The sequence below is a fragment of the Nuphar pumila genome, chromosome 7 (genome assembly GCF_984573655.1).
Source record: "Nuphar pumila chromosome 7, dmNupPumi1.hap1.1, whole genome shotgun sequence".
Classification (NCBI taxonomy): Eukaryota; Viridiplantae; Streptophyta; class Magnoliopsida; order Nymphaeales; family Nymphaeaceae; genus Nuphar; species Nuphar pumila.
Genome location: NC_143255.1, coordinates 15,250,423 through 15,278,394, shown reverse-complemented (window position 1 = coordinate 15,278,394; position 27,972 = coordinate 15,250,423). Strand labels below are relative to the sequence as shown.

Genomic DNA, 27,972 nt, shown 5'->3' with positions numbered 1-27,972 from the left:
ATTATAAGCAGGGGAAGATGCTGCTGGTTGTGCTTTTAAAAAACAATACAAAGGAATATACTTGTGTAACAATACTATGGAACACATAGTTGGGACTTACTCGAAAAACAAATCTAGAACACGCCGTAAAGCTCCTAAGCAAACAAGTTCCTTCTCAGCAGTTTCGCTACCAGCAGTCAACAGGACTGAGATGAACTCCACAATCTGAAATTGCCATTTTATCAGCAAAGATGACACTTATAAACTAGAGAAACACTTAAGGGCACCAACAGTGAAGACTAAAAATTCAAAAAAAGCTTTTCCCTGCATCAACTAACCAGGACAACAATGTGAAGAATACTCTGTCCCAAGTAACAGAATCACCAAGCTGTACAACCAAATGTGTTTCCTAGTATTTTTAATACAAATGAAACACATGACACAATTTCCAAAGTACATGACAGTATGCAGGGCATTACACTAAGCTAGTCCACAATAAATACCAAACAAGTGTACCTTTAAAATGGAATTACCTTCAAACGATGCTTGCCAAGAGGAGGCTGTAACTTGCCATACGTAGTAGGCAGAACAACCTCAGAGTTGGACACATCCAGAAGCTGGAGCAGATCACCTGAAACAACGTAAAAGAAATGACTTGATTTTATTTAACATATGGACACCAGGCATACACAACTTTAATGAGTTGAAAAAATAGACATAAAAAATAATGCCAAATAGACACATGCATTTGGAGCCATCATATGTAATTCCCAACAATTTCTATGGGAAAGAGCAGTAAATCATTTTGTAAACTAAACCACTCCCCCCCCCCCTTACCCCATACAAAATATGAATCCAAGTGTTTTAAGTTTGAAATATTAATTTACTCTCATTAGGCACAAACATAATTGATTGAACTTTGAAGTAGCTGGAAGCCTGGAACTACTACTTTCAGTCTCAAATCATCACATCACAATTCAATGATTTATTGATCTGACTATTCATGAATAGACATAAAATACCATTATCATCATCTAGCAGTTTTATGAGATACGGTGCATGCACCAATTCAAAATGTTGAGGAGAATCCAAACCATACTGTTGTATGGCACAGGAAACGATAATAAATCCAAAAAAAGAAATTCTGTGAATCTCATATGGGGTGAGATAGTGAATTGATGCCATACATTTTTTGAAGGAACAGACACTTTCATTAAAAGTGTGATGAGAAGTTGCAAAAAAAAATATAAATTACAGAAAAACAAAAAACAAAAAAAAACTAAAAGGACATGAAGAAGGTTAATATTTGGTCAAAGAGCACAGTCTACAGAGTCCTATCCAAGAGATATCTTGTCCAGCCCATTTGTCATTCACAAACAGGTAGATCTGAGATTAAATCCTTCTGCAAATGGCTACAGCATAATTCACTTCTCCGTTGAATGTCACATTGTTCCTCTGCACCAAATCTGCCACCAGGCAAGGAAGATCCACTAATGCTAAACTTGCTTCTATTTTTCCCTTTTCTTCTGGCACATGGTGACAGAACAATATCCCAGATACTCTTGACTTCCCATGGCCATGAGCGAAAGGACCAGTCCAGCCATGCAAGGTGAAGTAGCTTAGCAAAAAAAATCACATGAGCAGAAAAGATCACCACATATAGCAATGGCTAGGTAGACTGAAATAACACAGCTCTAAATTCTCTTGGGATGAAATTTTGTGCAAGGATAACTGCCATGCAAAGGTCACCTATCTCAGGTTGAACATGGCACTGGCACCCAAATGGCTTTCTTGGGAAAAGTTGCATTTGACGGTTCCAGCATTGATAAGTAACATGAATTTATGGAAAAGTGCCGGTCAATTGAACAACTCCACATTATGGTGTTGTCCAAAAGGTTGAACTTTAATCTTGCAAGTTTTTGGTTCAAGGAGATCAAATGGATGCCATATATGAGAGGTAACTGAATCATTAAGTGCCAAGAGAGGAATATAAGAGGAGAAAATTATCAAGAAAAGATTTGTCATTGAACACCTAATTCTCTAAGGTCTTTCTGAAAAGTCACCGAAATAAATGTGCATATATCATATTAATGAAAATCGACAGAACTCGCCTCAGTAACAAAACATAAAAAGAAAAGGCCATATATGCCGTGTGACATATTGAATTTCTTTTGATTTTACATGAAAATTACCAAAGCATGAAATCTTGATAAAATTGTGAGGATTCCATTTATAACTTCTGTTCAATATATTGTGAATTATGAAGATTTTAACATGCTTTTGACAAGCTTTTTGATTTTTCATGAAATCTTGATAAAATAGTCAGGAATTCCATTTATCACCTTTGTTCAACATATTGCGACTTTATCATGAATTTAACATAACCTTAAACAAGCTTTTTTAATTTTCTTTATACTTGTAACGGTTTTAGCTTCTCTTACCCAGAATTTTGTGATATTTTCCTGAAAAAACAAAAATTTAAAAATCTTGAAAGACTTTCCTAGCTCATAACATCATGAAGATGGCGTTTATGACTATGACACTGTAGTTAAACTTTTTGAAGGCTCACAAAAGCAACCCTAATGGAGCTGCTAAAGGCAAAATGACACAAAGGATTCTTCCAAAATTTCTTAGAGCTAATGAAAGTTTTTGCCAACGTACAATATAAGCTACAGAGAACAACAACAACCCTTTATGTAATCCACTTACAGAATATGACAAGTGATGCTGTGAACATGCATCAGTACTATTGGTTCTTGCAAGTGACACCAATTTCTCAATTTCAGTGAACTTGTTCATGTACAGAATAAAATAAATCCTAGGAAAATCTCAACACTATAACAAATTACAGAAGTTAACAGTGTAGAAAACAATAACTGGTAAGAAAAACATATATACTTGCAGAAGCAAACAGAACAAAGAGTGAGAATATCACAATATTATTCAGCTGTATGTGTGTGTGTGTGTGTATATATATGTGTGTGTGTGTGTGTGTGTGTGTGTGTGTGTGCACTGCACAAGCGTGCACAGAGGGTATACATGTATACAAAATCCTCATGCATCCTGAAAGTCACTTGGGAGCAACACAGGCAGGCAAACAGCCTTCACGGCATCTTTTTTTTTTTGTGCATCTATTTCTCATCAACTACCATACTGTAAGCCATCTGCTGTTGTCGCATATGAATGAATAGTGTATCGAAGAGTACTAGTTGCATCAATACTTAAAAGAAATTCCATCAAGTGAGAGATTAAAAACCAGCATCCTGAAGTTGAGACACAATACAAAACTGAAACAAATATAACCCTACAGCCTATGGCAAGAAAATATGATACTAACTTTTAAGGAAATTTTGAAATATATCCTTTTAATAAAGATGGTTTCTCCTAATGAGTAGAAGACACAGCAAGTATAGAGACCTTACCAAGTTTCTCCAGCATACCATCAACTGTCTCTGGATTAGCGGTTATTGATGATCCAAATGGCAGTTGGCTACGGCTTGAATAACTAGAAGTTGAAACTATTCTCTTAGGGTCTAACAATGCAATACATACGGATAAGGAGTGTACTAAAACAGACTTTGGTCGTGAGCCATCCAGTGCATGACCAAATAATCTAGCAACAAAACTGCATAGAACAAGAAAGAGATACTACAAAATTTCAGAAATCTCTCATAGTTTAAAAATGCTCAAAATGAATCTCCAGCAAAGAACCAAATTCAAATTACTAAAAGTCTTGCTGCAAAGAGTAAAAATGAAACTGGTGGAAGTACATAACCACTTACCTTGGGCTAGCAATTTTAGTAGTCAATGCTGAAGGAGCATATCGCATAATAGAACACAATGTCTCTGCTGCATTAGCATGTACCTCGGGAGAGTCCTGCATCAAGGTAAGCAAAGAAGGAAAGACAAATGGGTGACAATCTAATACCCCATCTGCAAATAATTGGTAATCAACATAGACATCAAAGGGCTATTCTCAGAAGGAAGAAGATGTGGTGGTATACATCAATTTGCTCCAAATACTCAGAGGTTCGCTAAGGGAAAAACCTATTTCAAAGGTAATAACAGACTAGAGAATATGGATCATGATACTTACTGATGAATTAAACTTATCAACAATCATCTCAAGCACATCAGTATCATCTAACCATTGCATTGCATCCATGCAGTTGGTATAGATATGATCGTCAGCACCAACAAGTCGAACCAGAACCTGGTTGCAACAGATCAATTAAAAAAAAAGCCAAACAAGAAAACAAGCAAAAGGCCTCTTAGAGAATGCTTCTATCCAGATGTGCATCTAGTTACAGAAAAAAAGATGAATAAGAAGATAATACAGTAAATTTATGGATCGATTTGAGACACAATGGACATGTATAAATTGTAATAATTCTCCTCTAATCTGTTAGATCTTTTCTTTCTCCTGAATACGGTAATATTCCAGTATATCTTGTCTGTGCAGTACAATTACAGAGGTAGCTATCTAAAATGTTGAATAAGTATGATATTTTGCACCAAACAAAATGCAAACCAAACATCAGCCACAGGATGTTAGAGCTTCAACTAAAAGAAATATCACAGTGTCCAGAGTCCAGACAATTATATACCAACCTCCATGATAGATGTGATGCCAATCAAATCAACCAACTGACGAATAATTTCTTTGTGGCCCTGCATTATGCAAAAACAAGACAGAATGTCAGATGGAAACAACAGAAATACAAGGAAATTTTGGCATTTGAAAGGAGCTATACAAAAACATCATGGGATCCCCAGAAGCAAGATCATAACCACTTGGTCACATTATAAAAAATATACATAGAGAGAGAGAATAGAAAAACATATAGGATTGTATGTCTCATCCTCATTGAAGTGCAAAACAGAAAAGGTTGTGCAGTCATCGGTATGAACACACTCCTAAATTCTAGGGTAATTTCATCCATCAATAACATGAATAAAAAAGAGACTATCTACAGGAGATTTATTTGAAAGACAAGGGGAAAAATGCATTATGTAGTGTATCACATAATGCAAACAAATGAACATTATATTTCATATAGTTGAGCCACAAAAACACCTCTGATCAATCATCTAGTAGAGAATGCTATTTCTGACAAATATGAAAAGCATCTCCTCTCAATAGTGGTGTATTAGTGTATTAGTCAGTTAAGGGAGTCCATGTACGTATTTGGTATAAGGAGTCCTTATTGTGTGTGTATCATGTAATATTGTTGTAATATGGTCATGTTAATGTTGCATGTTGTAATATGGGTCATGTTAAGTGACAATACATAGATGGCATTGCTGCAACTAATCTCATAGTTAGTAGGATTCAGATCTTCTACTTTAGTGTTTTGTGTTTCAAGACACATCTAGTGGCACTATTGTCATTAAAGTAGTAATCTACCTTAATTAGCATTGTTCTGTATAAATAAAATCTTTTGGGTGTTAGCCTCTCTCACACAAAGTCAATAGGGACCATGTTCCTTCTCCTTCAAGGTTACTTACTATTATTATTCTTCAACCTCTAATAACTATGTCACAGGGACTCGGCCAACTGGGTGCCACACCCGCGTCGACGCGATGCGGGTGCGGCACCCGGTGTGATCAACCTGACCCTGGGTGCGGTCAACGCACCCAGGATCATTTATGTCCAACTTTTGGACTATATATATATATATATATTATTTTTGCCACACCCCCGCACCCAAGTTTTTTTAAAGTGTCGCACCCCCACACCAGCATCCATGTGACATAGCTAATAACAAATTTATGATGGTATCAAAGCCAGGTAGGTAGACTAAATCTGTAATCTATCAATCTACGGTAAGGTTCCCTCTTCCTTCTCTTATCCACTTCCTTTCTCTAAGATCTCCATCTTATCTTATTTTTCAACCTTTCTATTGTTTCTTCTTGATGTGATGCTTTGTTCTCTTCATCTTTTTCACTTTTCTGTACTTCTTTCTTCACACTTTAGCATTTATTTTCCTTCATTCTTTCCTCTTAAAGCATATAGAGAAAAATACGTCAATGCTCTTTTAACAAAATTTCCATTTTAGGCTGACTCTTAGCATCAGAGTGTTGACATTTAACCTGACGCCAAATTTAGGTTAAAATCAATTTAACATTAAAAAAGTTTAGTGGAAAATTAGGCCTCTTATTGCTGTTGTTCAGCACGTCCTTGCTGGGGAAAAAGCAGCAGCATCAACAGCAGTAGAGTCAATTAGTCACAGTGCCCCATAAGCCAACTGTCCTTCATATTCTTAGTAATCTTCCACCCATGGTTCCTTCCAGTCCTACTCAATTATTCTTTCCCAAGGTGCATATTAAATTGAATGCTTCCTCACAGTTTTATTCAATTATCCTTTCCCAAGGTGCACATTAAGTTAAATGATATAATTATTTCACCTGGAAAAGAGTTCTTCTACCTCATGTCAGGCACCACCAACTGGTGGGTCACATCGATGGTCCATCTAAGGACACGGCTGCAATGATACTGTAAACCAGGCCAGACCTGTAGCAGCACAGGAAAGGAGGTAGGAAACAAGGAAAACTCCAGGTGTGACCTCCAAAAGCTTTCTCAATGGAGAGAAGCCACCTCCATATCTTTACTTGTATTATATAAAAGAACCCTAAAGGGTAAATCACAAAAGTACATGGTCTGAAATAAATCACAGCAAGACATACAAACAAGAAATAAATACATGAGAAATTACAAGAAACCCTCTGATCTTATGACTGTTAAATGACAAAAATGCTTGCTCAATAAAGCTCCTCGAGTTGTACAATGTTTTGAAACATGTGCAGCTTGGTCTTTACGTTCTCACGTCTGGCAGTGGATAAACCTTTTTTGTTGTATTGTAATATACACTACTGTAGCCACCCCTTTGTGATTTTGAATGAAGCTTGTGTGTTTGTGTGTCTCACTCTCTCTTTCTCACTCAAATATGTTGACGCCATCATGCGAAGTATTAACTTTAGCAAACATCATCAAGTCCAGCAACCTATGTCACATAGGTGCGGGTGCAGTGATGCAGCACTTTAAAAAAAAATGGGTGCAAGGGTGCGGAGGGTGGGTGTGTGTGTGTATTATATATATATATATATATATATATATATATATATATATATATATATAGAGAGAGAGAGAGAGAGAGAGAGAGAGAGAGTTTGGGTCTAGATTAAGTGTGAATCTATATTAAGATCCACACTTGATCCAGACCCAATAAAAAGGTGGGGTAAGAATCTCTCTCTCTCTCTCTCTCTCTCTCTCTCTCTCTCTCTCTCTCTCGGGTGGGGGCACGAAACCTCCCTTCTCTCTCTCACTCTCTCAGGTGGGGGCATGAAACCCCCCTTCTCTCTCTCAGGTGGGTTTCGACCAAAAGGGCATCCCCTCTCTCTTTCTCTCTAGCAAATTGATGAACAGGAAGAAGAAGAAAAAGCGGAGGAGGAGGTAGCGGCTCACCGGTATGCTCTCTCTCTCCCCTCACTGATATGCTTTGTTTTTCTCTCTTCTCCTTCTACTTCTCTTCTTCTCTCTCCTATCCCTTCTCCTCCTCTTCCTCTTTCTTCATCTTCTTCCTTCTCCGCTTTCTTTTTTCTTCTTCTTCTTTCTTCTCTTCTTTCTTCTTCTTCTTGTTCCTCTTTCTTCTTCTTCCTTCTCCTTTTTCTTCTTCCTCCCTATTTTACCGACATAAAAAAAGGGTCACGATTTTTTAATGGTCCAAAACAGACTTGGTCAAAGTTGATTGAGTCTGTTTTGGACAAATAAAACCCTGGGTGTGGGTTGACCGCACCCTAGGTGCGGGTTGACTGCACCCTGGGCAGTTTTGGACAAATATAACCCTGGGTGCGGGTTGACCACACCCAGGGTTATATTGACTGCACCGGGTGCCACACCTGCATCGCGTCGACGCGGGTGCGGCACCCAGTTTTGTGAGTCCCTGTGACATAGCCAGCAACTATTCTAGCTCCTGTTTTCATATAGCACAATGGTGGTGCCTTGCATAGGTTCACTCTATTAAGGTACTAAAATAAATTTCAAGCAAGGATGAGCCTTCTTTTAAGATTGCATGATCCAAAAGAATGGGAACTAAAACTTTTAGGCTCCAATATAAGTAATGGAAATAAGCAACTCCCTAAAGAAATATATTTGATATAGAGCTTAATGTTCTTAAGCACCAAAATCTGCATTCAAGCCCACAAAAATATGAAAAGTGCTCCATGACAAGGATATCAAAAAGAACGTAACTCCATAAAAATTTATTGGTAGACAGAGAAATATATTGTCCAGATATATGCGATTTTATTTAATCTTTTATATGTAAATCACACCAAATCTATCTAGACATCAAGTAGCACAAACAGGATTCACTTACTTGAATGAAATTCATAAATGGGATGGTCTTTCGTATCATCAGGCAGATGACAACCTGCTCGAACATAACCCAAAACAAAAGAATAATTCAAAGGTCCTCTCAAGCCAGATGAGAAAGGAATTAGGATGCACATGTTAGCAACACAAGCGAGGGAGTCAACAGGTAATGAATAGTGCATACCTTACTAAAATATCCAGACAGCAACGTACTGTGTGGCCAGTTTGGCTCCAAGAAGGAGAAAAGGATATTCAACAACTGTCCAAATAACGATACGCCAAAAGAATATCAACAAATTGTACCACCTACTCAATCACACAGAAAGTAATACCATGCAGACTTGCGGATAATGGATTGGATGTCCGACAGACTACTGAGTTCTTGACCTGGTTCCAGCTATCACATCCAGATCCGAGTCTATACCTGATCTGTCTGCATATTAGACTCCTTGTCCAGCTAAGGGCCAAAACAGAGCGAATTAGCCCCATAATGTGGGTTGAACTCAAATCCGTCTGGATAATATTTTTAAATTTCTTTTTATATAGGAAAAACAGTGAAATCCATGTTAGGCTATGTGACATGTTTCTGACCTTGATATAAATCACAATATGGGGATAGGACCCAATAATGGGTTTGGGACCATAATCTGGCATACGATACGGTCCCAGGTCAAGTGAAATCAGATTGGAATCTGACCTATATGCAGTTAAGCAAACTAAATTGCTGATATAATAGAATTAGAAAAAATGGAAAGCATACTTCTTCGTCTTCGATTAAAGTTTTGAGGATGACATCCACTTCACAAGTAAATATTTCACAAGCAATAAATGGAAATCTGCATAAAAAAATATGAAGTTAAATGAATCATAAAATGAATGAAGTTGCAAGGAAGGTATATTGCTCGGAGAAAAGCTATCTACCAATTGGCACTACTTACTTAAAAAAGCGCCGCTTTTCAGCATCAACAAGAGGTTCTTCGACAATATATCGAACAAGTTGCTCTACCTGAGTCCTTTCACGCAGGCTGAAAAAACAATAGTTTTTAATGTAATACAATACAAACAGGGAAACATGGCCTTTTAAAAAATAAATTATCAAATTGATGTCCATAGGATGGCACATTAGATATCGTAATCAGGTGCCTTTAGGATGCCAGTATAGAGAATTCTTTGCCACTATCTATTTCTTGGATATTTTAAAGCCAACACAAAAATGGCATTCAGCTAAATTCCATTGTTACCACAGAGAAAGGTTAAATTGGTGGAATTTTGACCTGAGACCCGTGCTCCACTTTACACACTGTAAAGTGAATTCTGTCCCTTACAGAGTCCAAGTGATTGGGCCACTATAGTTATTCAAAGAGTATTTTAACAATAAATATAAAGACAGCAGAAACCCACTTGACTGCATTTTATCCAGTCACCAAATCAGCAATTTAAGAGGAACCGTATTTTCTTGGAAAATCATGGCAATTTAAACAAATCTTGTTAAAAATCAATCTGAATTGTCCCTTTGCCTAATTTGTCCCTCTTCAAAAATGAGCCGATTTTCCATCAAAACATCCAGGCTTGGGTAATTTTCCTACCACATCGTGGATGCAAGGTACTAGAGCTACAAATAAAACACACCAGTTTTCCACTTCATAAGAAACGCCCTTGAGACTAATTTATTCCAGAATAAAATCTAAACGACCAAAAAAAAATTTACCCATAATATTTTGTCAACTACCTGAGATAGCTTTTTAACCTTGCTTTGCATCCTGAAATAATAGAGAAATTTATTGGCAGATTTTCTCGCTTGCTCCAATGAAAAGACTAAAGAATCTAGTGATTTTTGTATGGTAAAGGCAATTATTCACCTTTCCTGATATATACAGGGTGACACACTGACACTGGACCTCATAGCATTAAAAGAGTATAGCCTCTTAAAGGCTCTCATTTAGAAAAGGTGTTGGATGCAACAGACAGAAATAACGGTTTGTGGGAATAAGTTATTGAACTATACATAGGCAAATTTGTTCAAGGACTTGGAAGGCAGAAATTAAAAAATCAATCAGTCTAAGAAGTAGATTAAAGCTTGTCTATACAACAGGGACTCCAGATTTTGTGTGCATCCTTGAAGTGTCATATGTTTCTTTCTATAGCCTTTCTCTGTTTCTATTCACTCTCCAGGGATCCAAGATGCAAGGTACAAGGCAATAGCCTACCCAAGAGGTGCAAAATGTGTGGTTAACAAGGCACCATTCAGAAGCAGATTTAACAAACTAGATAAAGCAAATGGGTTCCCCTAACAGAAGCCTTCAATCTATCCAAATTGGACATACTGAAGATGCTTTTTCTCATAACCTTTTTCACTAAAATATTTCTACCGCTGCCGGAAGCATGCCATCCTCCTTTTCCTTTAAATATCACTTGGGATCAGTGTTGTGAAAAGCGTTGAGGCGTAGCGAGGCGTGTTAAAATGTTAACTGTAATATATATATATATATATATATATATATATATATATATATATATATATATATATATATATATATATATATATATATATATATATATTATTCAATATTATTATATTTTCTTTTTCTATTTTCCTTTTTTAGCATCTAGTTCAATAGAAACTAGATACTTGATCCAGTCAAGTTCTTGACTGTGCTAATAGCTGTTGGACTGTAGTCCAACAGCTATAATAAATGCTGTTGGACTATAGTCCAACAGCTATACTAATAAATGTTGTTGGACTGTAGTCCAACAGCTATATTAAGAGAAGTTGGACTTCCAACTTTTGGAGAGCTCAAAATGAGCTCTCCTCTCTCTTCCACTTTTTTGTATATATAGGGGTGAACCCCTTCAATGTAAATTACTATGCTTCTTAAGCATTTTGTTCATGAATAAAGTATTATTTATTTTTCAAGTGTTCTTCCTTTTATACCCTTTCAAGGGTCATGCTTGTAGTGTCTCTGATAGACACTTGTTTGTGAGTTATTCGTGCATTTGTTGAAGACCACCATTTCATTACATGGTATCAGAGCTACGAAATCCTTAGATCTTGAAGTGCTTCCACCTCGATTTCCGTGCCACATTTACAAAAGGTGTTTCAGCACCTTGTTCTTGGCTCAAGAAGATTTGTTTGAAGAAAGGCGAACTTGTGCTACAAAAAAAATTGGTTTTGTATCCTCTCTTATTCCTTTGTCTACTCTTTTTGTTTTCTTTTTATTTTTCTCTCTCTCTCCTCCTATTTATTCCTCTCTTACCCTTGTAAAAGATGGATGACAATGATAAGATCACCATCATTCCAATGAAGCTAAATGATACTAACTATGTAACGTGGGCTTCGATTATGAAGCACCACATTTGGGGAAAAGGTTTATGGGGTATAGTGGATGGTTCTGATTTGGAACCTAAACTATCTCTTACAAAGAAAGAGGGTGATAAAGAGGTTCCTCTAACGGAAGAAGAGAAGAGTAAGGCGTTAGCCACTTATGAAAAGAAATGGAAAGAATGGAGGATAGGGCATGCAAAAATTATGTCATGGCTCATCAATAGCATAGACATTAAAAAATGCTCTAGTCTAGCTAAGTTTGAGCATGCCGATAAGGCTTAGGAATACCTCAAAAACATGTATTCCCTTAAAAATATTGCACATGTATGCAATTTACAAGATAAAGTTCGGACAATGACTCAAAAAGATAAAACTATTCGAGAATATTATAATGAGTTGTCCGAACTTTGGGAAGAGTTAGCTCTTCTTGAGCCCAAATGACATTGTGCCGAAGATATCGAGCTTCGCCAAAAGCAACTCGATATGGAGCATTTCTATCAATTTGTGAATGGTCTAAGGCCGGAGTTTGAATCCACCAAATTGGCCCTTTTACATCGTGGAAAAATTACTTCTATTGTTGATACTATAGAAGAGCTCACTATAGAGGAAAATAGACTTAGAAAAAGTATTCCAAAAGTTGATGATGACTCTGTTTTAATTGTATCTAAACTGAGGAATCATACTCATACTTACAAGCCGCCTCATTTTGGAAGGCAAAACGGCGACTTTGATAAAAGAAAAGTTATTTGTCATCATTGTCATGAACCGGGGCACTATAGGCCTCAATGTCCAAAGTTAAAAAGAAGAGAAGAAAAAAGAGTTGCATCTGTTGAATCCGAGTCAAAAGATCAAGATGCACCTGTGTCTATGGCTCAACTGATGGAAATCCTTCAACCTCTTCTCAAAGGGGTATCCTCCTCAACCGAAGCCTCAACTGGAGCGGCAGTTGCATCTTTCTCCAGTCCAGGTAACTTTCCTTGTCTTTTAGATTCTGGTGCTTCTTTTCATATGACCCCCCAAATGTTAATATTTTATCCGAATGTCTTAAAAATAACTCAAGTGTGTCAAAGGTTTTTACAGCCGATGGCACATCTCTTGAAGTAAAAGGAATAGGATGTTTTGAAAATCTTCAAAAATCCAAAAGATTTTTTATCCCAGAAGTTAGATATATCCCTAAACTTAATTTGAATCTCTTATCTGTCTCGCAAATATCTGATTATGGATGTAATATCTCCTTCTCTTCTCATGGTTGTTGGGTACAGGATCGCCAGTCAGGGAAGCTGACTGGGGAAGGCCATAGAGAAGGAGGACTTTATTACATGGACTTTTTGGAATTACCCAAGAATGCATTTTGTTATAATATTCAGAAATTAGAATTGGATTTATGGCACAAAAGGCTTGACCATCCTCATATGTCTAAAATTCAATATTTTCCAAGTTTGGAAAAATTTTGTAATTCTGAATTTTTTTCTTATAAAGACAGCATTCTTGGCAAAATGAAAAGGTTACCATTTCTTAGTAGAACTTTTGTTTCCTCACGACCACTTGAGTTAATACATTCGGATGTTTGGGGCCCCGCACCAGTTATTTCCAAAGGTGGTTATACATATTATGTCATTTTTGTTGATGACTTTTTTAGACATACTTGGATTTATTTTCTTAAACATAAATCTGATGTCTTTGCTAACTTCCAAATATTTCATAAAATGGTTAAAAATAAGTTTCAAAATGATATTTCTATTTTTCGCACTGATTCAGGGGGAGAATTTATGTTCAACTAATTCAAAGACTATCTCAATTTACATGGTATTACACATCAAAGATCATGTCCACACACTCCACAACAGAATGGCCTAGCCGAACGGAAACATCGGCACATTATGGAAACTACTAGGACATTGCTAATTGCAAATCAAGTTCCAAAAAGTTTTTAGGCTGAAGCGGTCCTAACCAGGGTTACCGGAAGCGCCTAGCTAAAAGAGGAAGCGCGCTTCGGAAGCGCGAAACGTCACGCTTCCGAAGCATGGGGGGAAGCGTCCCCCTTTTTTAGGAAGTGCGCTTCCCTTTAATGGGGGACGTGTTTCCCTTTAATGGGGGACGCGCTTCCCTTTAATGGGAAGCGCGCTTCCCATCACGCTTCCCCCTCGCTTCCCCTGTTTTTTTCAATTTTTTTGTATTTTTTATTTTTATTTTTTTCGATTCCCCCTCGCTTCCGAGACGCTTCCTAGGTCGCTTCCGAGACACTTCCCGAATCGGTCCTAAGTGGTCCCACGCTTCTCCGCTTCCTAAAATTTTGAAAGTGCCTCGCTTCCCGCTCTCGCTTCCCGTATAGCTTCCCGCTCCCGCTTCCTCAGCTGGCAACCATGGTCCTAACTGTCACCTACCTCATTAATATGATGCCATCTTCCTCATTAAAGAATACAACTCCAATAGAAAAGCTTGTTAATTTAACTCCAGATTATTCTAGATTAAGAGTCTTTGGATGCAAATATTTTGTTTTCACCAACAGAAATGACAAACTCTCTTCTCATGCAATCTCATGTGCCTTTTTAGGATATGCTGATAATCAAAAAGGCTACAGGTGTTTCGATTTTCAAAATGACAAATTATGTGTCAAAAAATGTATCTTTTTTGGAAAAAGAAAGCTTCTTTGAATTTGAAAAAACCAAGGATGTCACTGAATACTCGTTTTTAATTGATCCAACTTCAAAATCCAATGAATGTGATGTTGGATGTGACCTTGACAATGATCAAAGTCCTATTGTTGTTGAAAATGATGATAATGAAGAGCAAATCCATAGGGATGTTAGTCTACAATATTCAAGACGTAGAGAGCAAAATCTTCCATGTGCATTACAAAAATACTCTGAAGTCTCACCTAGAAGAACGTCTAGAATCTCTAAACCTCCAGAAAAATGTGTATCTTATGAATCTTTTTCACCCACGTATAGGGCTGTCATTACATTAATACAATCATATGTTGAACCATCATCCTATTCTCAAGCCAAAAATCATATAGAATGGATAGAAGCCATGAAAATAGAATTGGATGCACTAGAAAAGGCCAATACTTGGACGATACAAGATATCCCACCAGGTAAGAAACCTATAGGTTGTACGTGGGTATATAAAGTCAAAACCAAAAGTGATGGGACCCTGGAAAGATATAAGGCTCATTTAGTAGCAAAAGGATATGCCCAAGAGTATGGCATCGATTATGAAGAAACATTTGCTCCTGTGGCCCGTATGACCACTGTTAGAACTTTAATAGCCTTGGCCTCCATTAGAACATGGCCTATCTTTCAATTAGATGTCAAAAACGCTTTCCTGAATGAGAATCTCGTTGAAAAAATATACATGGAAGCCCCACCTGGTATTAGTATCCGTAAGGGTAAAGCTCTTCGTCTAGAAAAAGTTCTTTATGCTCTTAAACAGGCTCCAAAAGCCTGGTATGACCGATTTAGTCATGTTATACTTGATATTGGTTTTCAACCTTGTTTAACTGACATTGCTTTGTTTGTTAAGAAATCTGATGCAGGCATCATTATTATTCTTTTCTATGTGGACGATATGATTATCACCGGAGGCGACAAACAGGGAGTTGCAAATATCAAATCTCTTCTTAAAAATCACTTTGAAATGACTGACTTAGGTTTATTAAGATATTTTTTAGGCATTGAAGTTGCTTATTCCCCTCGAGGGTATTTGATATCTCAATCTAAATTTGCTCTTGATATCGTTTCCAGGTCTGGAATTACAGATGATAGAAAAGTAGACACTCCAGAAGTTGTCAATGTTAAAATGAAAATTGATGATGGAGAACTTCTTGATGATCCTACTCTTTATAGACAGCATGTTGGAGCTCTTTCTTATCTTTCCATTACTAGGTCAGATATAACTCATGTGGTTCATACAGCCAGTCAGTTTCAGCATGCTCCCACCTTCGTGCACATGGGAGAAATTTTACGTATTATTAGATACTTAAAATCCTCTCTTTCACGAGGACTCTTCTTTTCTGCTTCATCTTCATTAAATTTAATTGCATATACTGATGCTGACTGGGGACGTGATCCCAAAAATAGACACTCAACTACTGTTTTTTGTGTGTTCCTAGGTGAAACCTTAATTTCGTGGAGGTGCAAGAAGCAGCAGAAAGTCTCTCTTTCCTCCACCGAAGCTGAATGAAGAGTCATGGCAACCACCACTATGGAGGTTGTTTGGCTCAAACGATTGCTAGCAAATATGTGAGCTAAAGCAACGCAAGCTTCAAAGATGTGCTGTGACAACAAAAGTGCGATCTACATTGCAAGCAACCGGACATTCCATGAGCGCACTAAACACATTGAGATGGACTGTCACTATGACAGAGAGGAATACTTACATGGAACCATTGATCTGTCATATGTTACATCAGAATATTAATTAGCAGACTTCTTCACCAAGCCTCTCGCTGCGCCCAGATTTCACTTCCGCTTAGACAAACTTTCGCTCATTGTACCGTAAATTTGAGGGGGAGTGTTAAAATGTAAACTGTAATATATATATATATATATATATATATATATATATATATATATATTATTTTATATTATTATATTTCCTTTTATTTTTATTTTTTCTATTTTTCTTTTTTGGCATCTAGTTCAATAGAAAGTAGATATTTGATCCAGTCAAGTTCCTGTTGGAACTTGACTGTGCTAATAGATGTTGGATTGTAGTCCAACAGCTATAATAAATGTTGTTGGACTATAGTCCAACAACTATAATAATAAATGTTGTTGGACTGTAGTCCAACAGCTATATTAAGAAACGTTGGACTTCCAACGTCTCTTTTGGAGAGCTCAAAATGAGCTCTCCTCTCTCTTCCACTTTTTTGTATATATAGGGGTGAACCCCTTCAATGTAAATTACTATGCTTCTTAAGCATTTTGTTCATGAATAAAGTATTATTTATTTTTCAAGTGTTCTTCCTTTTATACCCTTTCAAGGGTCATGCTTGTAGTGTCTCCAATAGACACTTGTTTGTGAGTTATTTGTGCATTTGTTGAAGACCACCATTTCATTACATCTCCACCAAAAACCGAAGAGAGGCATAAGCCTCGAGGCGTAAAGCGTAAGCCTCAAATATTTTTTTTGAAAAATTTTAAAAAATTATAAAAAAATATCTAAAAATATAACTAAATAAAGAAATGCTTTATTGATGAAATAACAACCAATAAGAAATAGAAAATCTCAAATAAGTACTAAAAAATATGAGATTAACATGTAAAAGTAACTAAAAACTGATTACATAACTGGAAAATATATGAGATTAACCTACAAAAGTTAAAATATATAAGATTATTCTAAAAAAATATGAGATTAATATATATAAAAGTAACTAAAAAAATTATTACATAACTCGAAAATATATGAGATTAACCAACAAAAGATAAAATATACTAAGAAACCAATTACATAACTGGAAAATGTATGAGATTATTCTAAAAAATATCAAATTAACATATCAAAGTAACTAAAAAAATGGTTACATAACTGGAAAATATATGAGATTAACCAACAAAAGATAAAGTATACTAAGAAACTGATTACATAACTGGAAAATATATGAGATTAACCAACAAAAATTAAAATATATGAGATTATTCTAAAAAATATGAGATTAACATATAAAAGTAACTAAAAAACTGATTACATAACTGGAAAATATATGAGATTAACCAAAAAAAGCTAAAATATACTAAGACTGATTACATAACTGAAATAACTGAAAAATATACGAGATTAACCTACAAAAGTTAAAATATATGAGATTATTCTAAAAAATATGAGATTAACATATAAAAGTAACTAAAAACTGAATACATAACTGGAAAATATATGAGATTAACCAACAAAAGCTAAAATATACTAAGAAACTGATTACATAACTGGAAAATATATGAGATTAACCAACAAAAATTAAAATATATGATATTATTCTAAAAAATATGAGATTAACATATAAAAGTAACTAAAAAACTGATTACATAACTGGAAAATATATGAGATTAACCAAAAAAAGCTAAAATATACTAAGACTGATTACATAACTGAAATAACTGAAAAATATACGAGATTAACCTACAAAAGTTAAAATATATGAGATTATTCTAAAAATATGAGATTAACATATAAAAGTAACTAAAAATTGATTACATAACTGGAAAATATATGAGATTAACCAACAAAAGCTAAAAGATACTAAGAAACTGATTACATAACTGAAATAACTGGAAAATATATGAGATTAAACTACAAAAGTTAGAATATATGAGCTTATTCTAAAAAATATGAGATTAACATATAAAAGTAACTAAAAAACTGATTACATAACTGGAAAATATATGAGATTAACCAACAAAAGTTAAAATATATTAAGAAACTAATTACATAACTGAAATAACTGAAAAATATATGAGATTAACTATGTCACAGGGATTCGGCTAGCAGGGTGCCGCACCCGTGTCGACGTGACTCGACGCGGGTACGGGTGCGGCACCGGGTGCGGTCAACCCGACCCTGGGTGCGTTGACCACACCTAGGGTCATTTTTGTCCATTTTTTATAAACTGATTACATAACCGAAAAATATATGAGATTAACCTACAAAAATCTTGTTGATCATGTTTCCAAAATCTTGTCGTAAAAAAAAAAATTGTGCCTTGAGGCACAGAGGGCCGCGCCTCAAGGCGCATTTTTTATAACACTGCTTGGGATTAAAGTTCAAGTCCTAATGACAAGATCTTCACATGGATAGTTTCTATAACAGTCAAGTAAATCAACTTCTTGCCAAAGTACATGATATGTCTTAGAGGTTCAGTTAAATAGATCACTCATTTTTTTTTTTTGAGAGAGAGAGAGAGAGGAAGGAAAAATGTATTGAAAGAACAAAACTAGGTGACTAGCAAATACCAAGGAATACACATCAGACAAAACATTAAAGAAAGTATGAACCCAATCTGGTTGCACCAATCCAAGACAGGTCCGAGTTACCCCATTTTGATTTCACACAACAACATAAATCAGATCGAATTTTATAGAGAATGGTCAACATGCTGGAAGAGGCATCCTGGAAGATGCACCTATCATGCTCCCAGTCCAAATAAATCAATCACCTATCATGGAGGTGGCTTTCACTGGAACTACCAGGAGTCATATAGCCTGAGAATATAAGCCTGTATTATTACACATGGAGCTTCTAAGAGATCATGCCATTGTTTGGTTACAGGTAACTAGAAATGGATAATTCTTTTCTCTCCTGAATGGAGAATAAATAGTTCTTTATGGATGATGACTGTTCTTTGAACAGGGGCTTACATGGTTGTAAAGGAACCATAGGATTTCTAATGACATGTTTTCTCTAGTGGGAGAGTGATAGCAGTATAGTTATGGATCTATCTAGGATTGGCCATGATGAAATAGCCAAGTTAGGGCTAGTTTAAATTGAAATCACTTATACACACAGTAGTTCAAAGGAAGTAGGAACCAGCTCGCACCCTAGACGTCCAGGATCTTTATCGAATTGTGATTCCTGCTAACTTAGAATTGCTCCCATTTCAGTGAATTGCAATCAAGGATTACATTTCGTGGATAAAAGATATTACGATTTCGAGAAAGGAGAATCATGATTCATTAAAAATCAATATGCAATTTCAACACACAACACATATGTACATACCTAGGGCCATTTAAAATTGCATTGTCCATTATTTTAACTTCTTTTTTAGAGAAGAACAATTTGAAAGAACAAGAAATTTGGAGAATCACGAGTCATGAAAAATAACAGGTATCGAGAATAAGATATAGAATTATTTAAGATTTAAATTTTCATTACTGTATCTTCTCTTTTAGTGTAAAGATTTTGAAGGGGGCATTAAGGTAGAGTCAGAAGCAAAAAAAAAAGTTAAATGGTATTAAGACAAATTGGATTCCGAATTGACACCATTTACATGCAATTCTTGAAATACATAAATTTTATTACTGTTTCACAAGATTCTCTTCTACTGAAATGACTTAAGGCAGCTTTAAATTATACTAGAACCAGTGTGGAACTATGAATCATTTGTAATACTTTACCTTTTATTCTTTTGTAAGTGATTTTATAATAATTGTCTCATATTACTAAACTTTTGTTTACTAGAAATCAATATAAATACCAGAGTTGTCAGTCAAGGAAGCGGGAGTGGAAAGTGATTCGGGAAGCGAGGCACTTCCAAAAATTTAGGAAGCAGGAAGCGTGTGACGACTTAGAAGTGAACCAGGAATAGTCTCGAAAGCGAGAAGAGAAGCGAACCGAAAGTGACCTAGGAAGCAAACCGAAAGCGAGGGGGAAGCAAAAAAAGAGAAAAAAGAAAGAAAAACATAAATGAAAAGAAAAAAAGAAGAAAAAAAAGGAGAAGCAAGCTTTCCCTGAATGGGAAGTGCACTTCCCCTAAATTGGGAAGTGTGCTTCCCCTAAATGGGAAGTGCACTTCCCAATTTTTTTTGGTGTTTCTCAGCATGTTTTGGTAGCGCTACGTTTTGCACTTCTAAAACACGCTTCGGGGAAGCACGCTTCCCCATGTCTTATGGCACTTCAGTAACCCTCATACATACCTCATATACTCAAATATATTAATCACTGACCTTCCAAAATATGTTACCAAATGCATGTATTAATTGACTTATAACAAAATGTTGTTAATAATTATACACAATCTAATAGAATATGTTTCAAATGGTTGTGTAAATTTTGGTTATCATTTTTTAATACCAAGACATAGAAAGTAAGATCACTATCTTTTTTGTTTCAAATGTTGCAAACGGCATTAGTGATCACAAGTGTTCCATGGATATTTCCATGTATTTCTTTTGGATAAAGTGATCTAGAAATTTTAGACGTACACTTTAGAAGAGATTTCAAAATTTTCATCTATGTACTTTGAACCTCATATTCTAACATGTTACACTTACCCACCTCGTAATGATGATGGAGAACAATTTACTGTGGCTGACAAACTATCGATATTTCAACCACTTGGGCATGCCTTTGGCAGTTGCTGGTCAAGACTCTTGGAAGATCGAGAGTAAGATGCATCACAGATCTATAAAATTTTTAATTGCCCAGCGATCGACCCCTACATTGAGTAAGTATACTTAATATGTAACACTAAGTTCTATACATGCATACGTGGTTCGGTAATATAAATATTTGTTAAGTACAGACAATTTGATCTGAAGTTGCGAAAAGAACTTCCACATCTCACTGATTCAGAAGTACAGAAAGAACGTCAAAATAAGTTTGGGGCATGGTTAAAAGAGTTGGTAAGGATGATGACATGCATTCTTTTCGTATAAACAACAATATGTTACTTAATTAGTCGTGATTACAGTCATTATTTATGCTTGTAGGTCCGCCATGGTGATGTTAATAAACAAGGAATATGTGATTTACAAAATGGCCCAAACAAAATTGTGCAATGTTACAACGGGTATATCGTAAATGGTTATCGATTCCATACAAAAGAGTACAGTGTAAACAAGTCAATGATGAATAGTGGTGTATGTGTCAAGGATAGCAGTTATGATAAAAATGAACTTGACTACTATGGTGTTATTGAAGAAATAATGGAGTTGACTTACTTAGACATGAATAACACAATAACTTTATTCAAGTGGCATTGGTTTGATCCTACAACAACAAGAGTCGACAAAGTCTCAAGCATTATGAAGGTGAATCATAAATCAAGGTTTGGAATATATGAACCATTCATATTAGCCTCGAGGTCGGCGATGGCGCCGCTCCGGTGGTCTGCGGATGGGGAAGGAAGGAGGTGAAGAGAGGACTCGGGGAGTGGGAGGAAGAAGAGGAGGTTGGCACACGGCAGTGGTCGGGCGATGGGCGCCGATGGCACACTGCGATGAGAGAGGAGTGAGGGAAGAAAGAGGAGGTGATGGGCGGCGATGGCGACGGGCGGCGAGAGAGGAGGAGGTGATGGGCGACGGCGACGGCGACGGGCGATACTTCCTGCAACAATGACTACATGACACATTCACGTAGATTGATGAAGCACGTCAAATTAGAAGAGTTTCTAGTGATTCTTGACTTTTGGTTGTTACTTTGAATCTTTTTCTGTCTTCATTTGCTTGTAACCATTGTCATAAAACTCGTTCCTGGGATTTTCAATACAAGGGAAAATCAAGCAATAAATTAAAATCTTGGCACATTTTTAATTAAAAATAAGGAAAATAAAAGGGAACTTTTTAAAAATAAAACCACAACAAAATAGTGATACAATAGAAATACGTAAGATTGTGACTGTAATTTCCTGCACCACCTTTTGTGTTTCATTTTTTTGGTTGGTGAACCTCATTTTCTCGTCCTTAAGAAAAAAGTAAAGAGGACAGGCAATCCTAGTAAAAGTAGTATTACATTTTCATCACATACTTTATGATATTTCACAGACAAACCCACTCAGACACATGCACGTCTACAGATATGTATGCAATAGTCATGTAGCACAAAGCCATGTAATGACAAACAAGTGACACAGGCATGCATGCATGCACCCACATGCACACCCCACACACGCAAACACATGGGCACATGCACACACGCAGGCGCGCGCACACACATTCGAAAGTTCAAACTCAGGCTTGGATTCGAATTTTAATGTAAATATGCATACTGAACCCAAATCTAATTATTAGTCGAATTCAATTGCTTTATCGAATACAACTAATCAGATTCATATAGAGCTAGATATCAATCCAAATTTGATTCATCGACATCCCTACTCGAAGCCTCGAGATTTGACGCCACTGGTAGACACGATAATGCTGAAATTTCTAACCTAATTTTGAAGCTCTTCAAATTTCAAAAGTCTGAAAAAGTACCATCTCTTGGAACGTTCCGAACTAGGGTTATACCAGTAAAGACATATTGTCGTGGTGGCTCCTCAATCACGGACCATCTGAGTTTTGAATAAGAGGCTAGCCTCACCCAGAAGGTGTTGAAAAGGATCTTTTGCCCTCTGCACACGAGTTTAATTCCCCATTCAATCACATATTCCCATCAACTTTTTAGATAGTCTTTATGGCTTGCTTATCTGGCTCTGTCCAACGAGAGGATCTTTTTCATTTGCCTTTTGCTTGGGGCCTATGTCACATGGGTGCGGGTGCAGGTGCGGGTGCGGGTGCGGGTGCGGGAGCGGGAGCGGGTGCGGGTGCGGGTGCAGGTGCGGGGATTAGGCACTTCCAAAAAAACTAGGTGCGGGGGTGTGGCAGGGGCAAAAATGTAAACATACATATAAAGGGGGTCTGAGGGTTCCCCCGGTGCGGGTCCCGCAACCCATTTCGTAGGGCAAATTTTTAAAAAAAAAATACAAAAAATGGACCGAAATGACCTTGGGTGCGGTCAATGCACCCAGGGTCGGGTTGACCGCACCCGGTGCCGCACCCGCGTCAAGTCGCATCAACGCGGGTGCGGCGCCCTGCTAGCCGAATCCCTGTGACATAGCTTGGGGCCTATTAGTGTTGTGAAAAGCGTTGAGGCATAGCGAGGCGCTCCACCAAAAACCGAGGCGAGGTGTAAGCCTCGAGGCGTAAAGCGTAAGCCTCAAATATTTTTTTTGAAAACTTTAAAAAAATTATCTAAAAATATAAAGAAATAAAGAAATGCTTTATTGATGAAATAACAACCAATAAGAAATAGAAAAACTCAAATAAGTACTAAAAAATCTGAGATTAACATATAAAAGTAACTAAAAACTGATTACATAACTGGAAAATATATGAGATTAACCTACAAAAGTTAAAATATATGAGATTATTCTAAAAAACATGAGATTAACATATAAAAGTAACTAAAAAAATGATTACATAACTGGAAAATATATGAGATTAACCAACAAAAGATAAATTATACTAAGAAACCGATTACATAACTGGAAAATATATGAGATTAACCAACAAAAGTTAAAACATATGAGATTATTCTAAAAAATATGAGATTAACATATAAAAGTAACTAAAAACTGATTACATAACTGGAAAATATATGAGATTAACCAACAAAAGTTAAAATATACTAAGAAACTGATTACATAACTGAACTAACTGGAAAATATATGAGATTAACCTACAAAAGTTAAAAATATATGAGATTATTCAAAAAAATATGAGATTAACATATAAAAGTAACTAAAAAATGATTACATAACTGGAAAATATATGAGATTAACCAACAAAAGTTAAAATATATGAGATTATTCTAAAAAATATGAGATTAACATATAAAAGTAACTAAAAAACTGATTACATAACTGGAAAATATATGCAATTAACCAACAAAAGTTAAAATATACTAAGAAACTAATTACATAACTGAAATAACTGGAAAATATATGAGATTAACCTACAAAAGTTAAAACATATGAGATTATTCTAAAAAATATGAGATTAACATATAAAAGTAACTAAAAAATGATTACATAACTGGAAAATATATGAGATTAACCAACAAAAGTTAAAATATACTAAGAAACTGATTACATAACTGAAATAAATGGAAAATATATGAGATTAACCTACAAAAATTAAAATATATATTAGTCTAAAAAATATGAGATTAACATATAAAAGTAACTAAAAAACTGATTACATAACTGGAAAATATATGAGATTAACCAACAAAAGTTAAAATATATTAAGAAACTAATTACATAACTGAAAAATATATGAGATTAACCAACAAAAGTTAAAATATAGTAATATACTGAGAAACTGATTACATAACTGAAATAACTAAAAAATCTATGACATTAACCTACAAAAATCTTGTTGATCATGTCTCAGAAATCTTGTTGTAAATATATATATATATATATATATATATATATTGTGTCTTGAGGCACAGTGGTCCGCGCCTCAAGGCGAGGCACGCCTTTTACGCCTCAAGGTGCGTTTTTTATAACACTAAGGCCTATTTTACAACTACATGTATCATCCCTACACAATATCAAGTTTGGATTGTTTCATACCAACCTTAGACCAACAGCAACAAAGAATTTTCTTCTCTTAAACTTAGCATGATGAAGTTCATGCACTTCAATCTCCTGTATAGGCTAGAAGGTCACGCACTTAGAATCATATTTACTCATCCAGATTTTCTAGATTCCACTGTCCTCCAGTTCTCTCCCCTCGTGATGCTCACAACTTTGTCTCATCTTTAGTTTTTCCCATGTCAGGGTCACTCGTGAAGAATAATTAAAAAGGGATACTTTGGTTTTGTTTTGTACAAGCAACTCTCGATATAAAGCTAGTAGAAAACCTCTTACATCCTCAAGCTTCAATGAACCAGCTTTTAGGCAGTCCAACAAAACCTCCCTCAGTTTCAAAAAAAAACTCTAGGACCACTAGTGCTTTCTCAAAAGAATCCCCCCCCACCCCCCACCCCTCTAGAAAAAAAGAAAAAACCAAATACATTTCGATAACCCAAGAAATAAGCAGTTCACCTCCCTTGGCTGCTTCCATGGTGGTCCCCAAAACACACAGTTTATTATTCCACCTCACCACCTCTCACGTGTCTCCTTCTACCATCCCTTATGTCACCTGAGTATGGGAAATCTATCCTCCCTCTATCTCTCACCATCAATTCTCATTTCATCATATATCAAGTGATTCCAAAAGAGTACACAGTAAACTGCCCATGAAGATTTGAACAGGTAAGAAAATTTATCACAACATTATGGCCCATTAGGGGGAAATGCAAAAAGAAAACACAAAGATTACCTTGGTAGATAGAAGGGAAATTACATAATAATGACTAAATGAAACAATGCAAGTGAAAATTTGGGGAAAGCTTCATGATAAGTGATTCACTATTTAAATGAAGAAAAGAAAATCATTTTCAAAAGCTAATTTCCCATTCCATATCCCTTGACATCTTGAATAAGATGGCATTTTAAGTTGTATTTGTACACCATACACAGTCTCCTAGAAACATCTCAGTGCAGATGTGAACCGTGACTATACACACTTTAAAAAGAACGTAGATGATCAACCATTGGAGTACTTTAACATGAAATAAAGAAGGAATCTTACAAGTTGATAAGACGGCTATTGAGGGCTTTGCATTCTTGAATTATTTCATCCTCATCTAGCAGCTCTTCCAAAGTATAATTTTCTTTATCAAGAATAGAATCTACCTGGAAGGTGATAGAAAGATAAACATGACTAGTGAACAATTCAAGAACTATAAAATTAGCCAAAAAAATAGCACAAAAATATTCCACATATCCTTGATATGCAGCTGGAAGATGTTTGGATAATTTAACGTACTTCATTCCTGCTATCAAAACTATAAAATGATGACAAAAGGCATGCCAGGATTATTAGAAAAACAACCACATGTTCTTAAGACATAAAGAAAAAAAAAATGCAAAAAGTGTGTTAAGCACAAGTAGATTATTAACATGAAACAAACCAGGGATCACAGGCGAAACCTAAAGAAGCAGAAATATGAGCAGCTCCCTGTAAGCAATCCCAGAACTACCCAGCCTATAGAACAAGTACCAGGGCTTCAAGACCCTTGCATTACAGAGGAAGAAACACATAGATCTTCTAAATGTTAGAGAGCGCATATGACTTAACTAAATTTCAAAAAAAAAAAAAAAAAACATCCAAAAACTATTTTTGACATTTTAAAAGATAAACATTTCATAAACTACCCAGTGCAAGCCACAAGCCCCGCATTTTCCAATTCATGGTCCACCCAAGAATCGCTTTTCAGCTAGGAAAAATGTTAAATTCATAGAGTAGTAATCAAATTCAGTGTTCAAGTCAATACGGCATCAGAGTACAGTAGGCGACTTGCAACAGAAGAGCCACGATGAACAATTCATCCTGTTACAAAATTCTTACCAACAATAAATAGATCACAACACCAAACTCCGAAGCATTTCTGCCAATCATTTCAAACACAAATACAGCCAGTCCTACCACCTTTACAACAATCCTCCCTCCAACACAAAGCCTAATAAGAGATTCAACACAACCCAGCTCCCTATAAGTGCATTTGAACAACAAAACTGAAGATTTTTCTCATTGTATGGAAGAGTCCACCTCAAAATCTTCGTATTTCCCTCAACAACTAATCCTCCAAGCAAAACAAAAAAGTGAGGAAGCGCAAAATCTCAAACACCAACCAAAATTTGAGTTAATACTCCGAGCAAGCCGACAGTTGAGAAGCTAAAAAACTCGGATACCACCTAAATTTTCGTTATTATTCTGAGCACGGCCTACTTTTACAACAAAAATTCGAGGAAAACGATACTCAAATCATCAAAACGCATTACCCAAAAAAATAACCGAAATATCAAAAGAAAAAGACGTCGAATCTCCGCATCAAATTTCCAAACACCAACCACAAAACGAAAAAAAGCCAAAACGGCCATAAAAAAATGGACTTACAGGAGATGTAGTGGACAATCCGGTCATACGCCAAAACATCTTGAAGGCGGCAATCTGAGACGAAGACAAGAGAGGGAAAAGCCCAAAATTCACCGGCACCAACTAGGAATCAAGGTCCCCGGAATCCGTCGGAGACAACAAGAAGAACCCTAATCCCAATTTCACCTCCGAACCACGAATGGTGGGGAAGGGGATCGATCCAATAGGACGGAAAACAGGCACGAAGGAGAAGAATAGGGGGCAGATTCGTCGACGATTCCTCGCTTCGATCTTGGTGGGGGGGCGCCGAAAATAGGGTCGGGATCGAGCAGAACCTGTGAAATCGGAGACGGGGCAGAGTGGTCGGGGAAACAAGTTGTAAATAAATAACATTTATTAGTCTTTTTCTCTACTCTCTCTAAATGTTATTTATTTACCTCTCTCTCTCTCTCTCTCTCTCTCTCTCTCTCTCTCTCTCTCTCTCTCTCTCTATATATATATATATATATATATATATATATATATACTCAAATCTACTAAAAAAAACTAGAGAGAGAGAGAGGCGCTTTCATTTCCCTAACTAAACGTGTAGGAAATTTGTTGACACAGACACGGTGGCAGATCATGACACGTACTGACATTAATTTAATATTTTAAAATATTATTTTATTGTTTTTATAATATTTTAGTAAAAATAAAATTTACATATATTCAAACATCACAAAAATACATTTTTATTGATTAAAATGTTCAAATAATCGGTATCTCTGTATCTTACTTTTAAAAAAGAATCGAACATGTGTGTCGAGTCACGTATCGGTTCGTAT

General features: G+C 36.0%; 1 protein-coding gene across 2 annotated transcripts in view; it reads right to left on the bottom strand.

Annotated features, from left to right (window-relative positions):
• LOC149831244 (uncharacterized) overlaps nt 1-27,510 on the bottom strand; it is a 42,846-nt gene extending 15,336 nt beyond the window's left edge. For both annotated transcript variants that reach the window (XM_090013766.1, XM_090013767.1), the window contains exons 1-12: nt 27,167-27,510; nt 25,799-25,902; nt 9,292-9,378; nt 9,114-9,189; nt 8,538-8,612; nt 8,358-8,411; nt 4,591-4,650; nt 4,076-4,192; nt 3,762-3,856; nt 3,402-3,604; nt 513-610; nt 101-204 (exon numbers count right to left, since the gene is read on the bottom strand). In XM_090013766.1, coding sequence (XP_089869892.1) covers nt 101-204; nt 513-610; nt 3,402-3,604; nt 3,762-3,856; nt 4,076-4,192; nt 4,591-4,650; nt 8,358-8,411; nt 8,538-8,612; nt 9,114-9,189; nt 9,292-9,378; nt 25,799-25,902; nt 27,167-27,205 — 1,112 coding nt within the window. In that variant the 5' untranslated portion in view covers nt 27,206-27,510. The remainder of the gene's footprint in view (nt 1-100; nt 205-512; nt 611-3,401; nt 3,605-3,761; nt 3,857-4,075; nt 4,193-4,590; nt 4,651-8,357; nt 8,412-8,537; nt 8,613-9,113; nt 9,190-9,291; nt 9,379-25,798; nt 25,903-27,166) is intronic.
• Between the last annotated feature and the right edge of the window lie 462 nt (nt 27,511-27,972).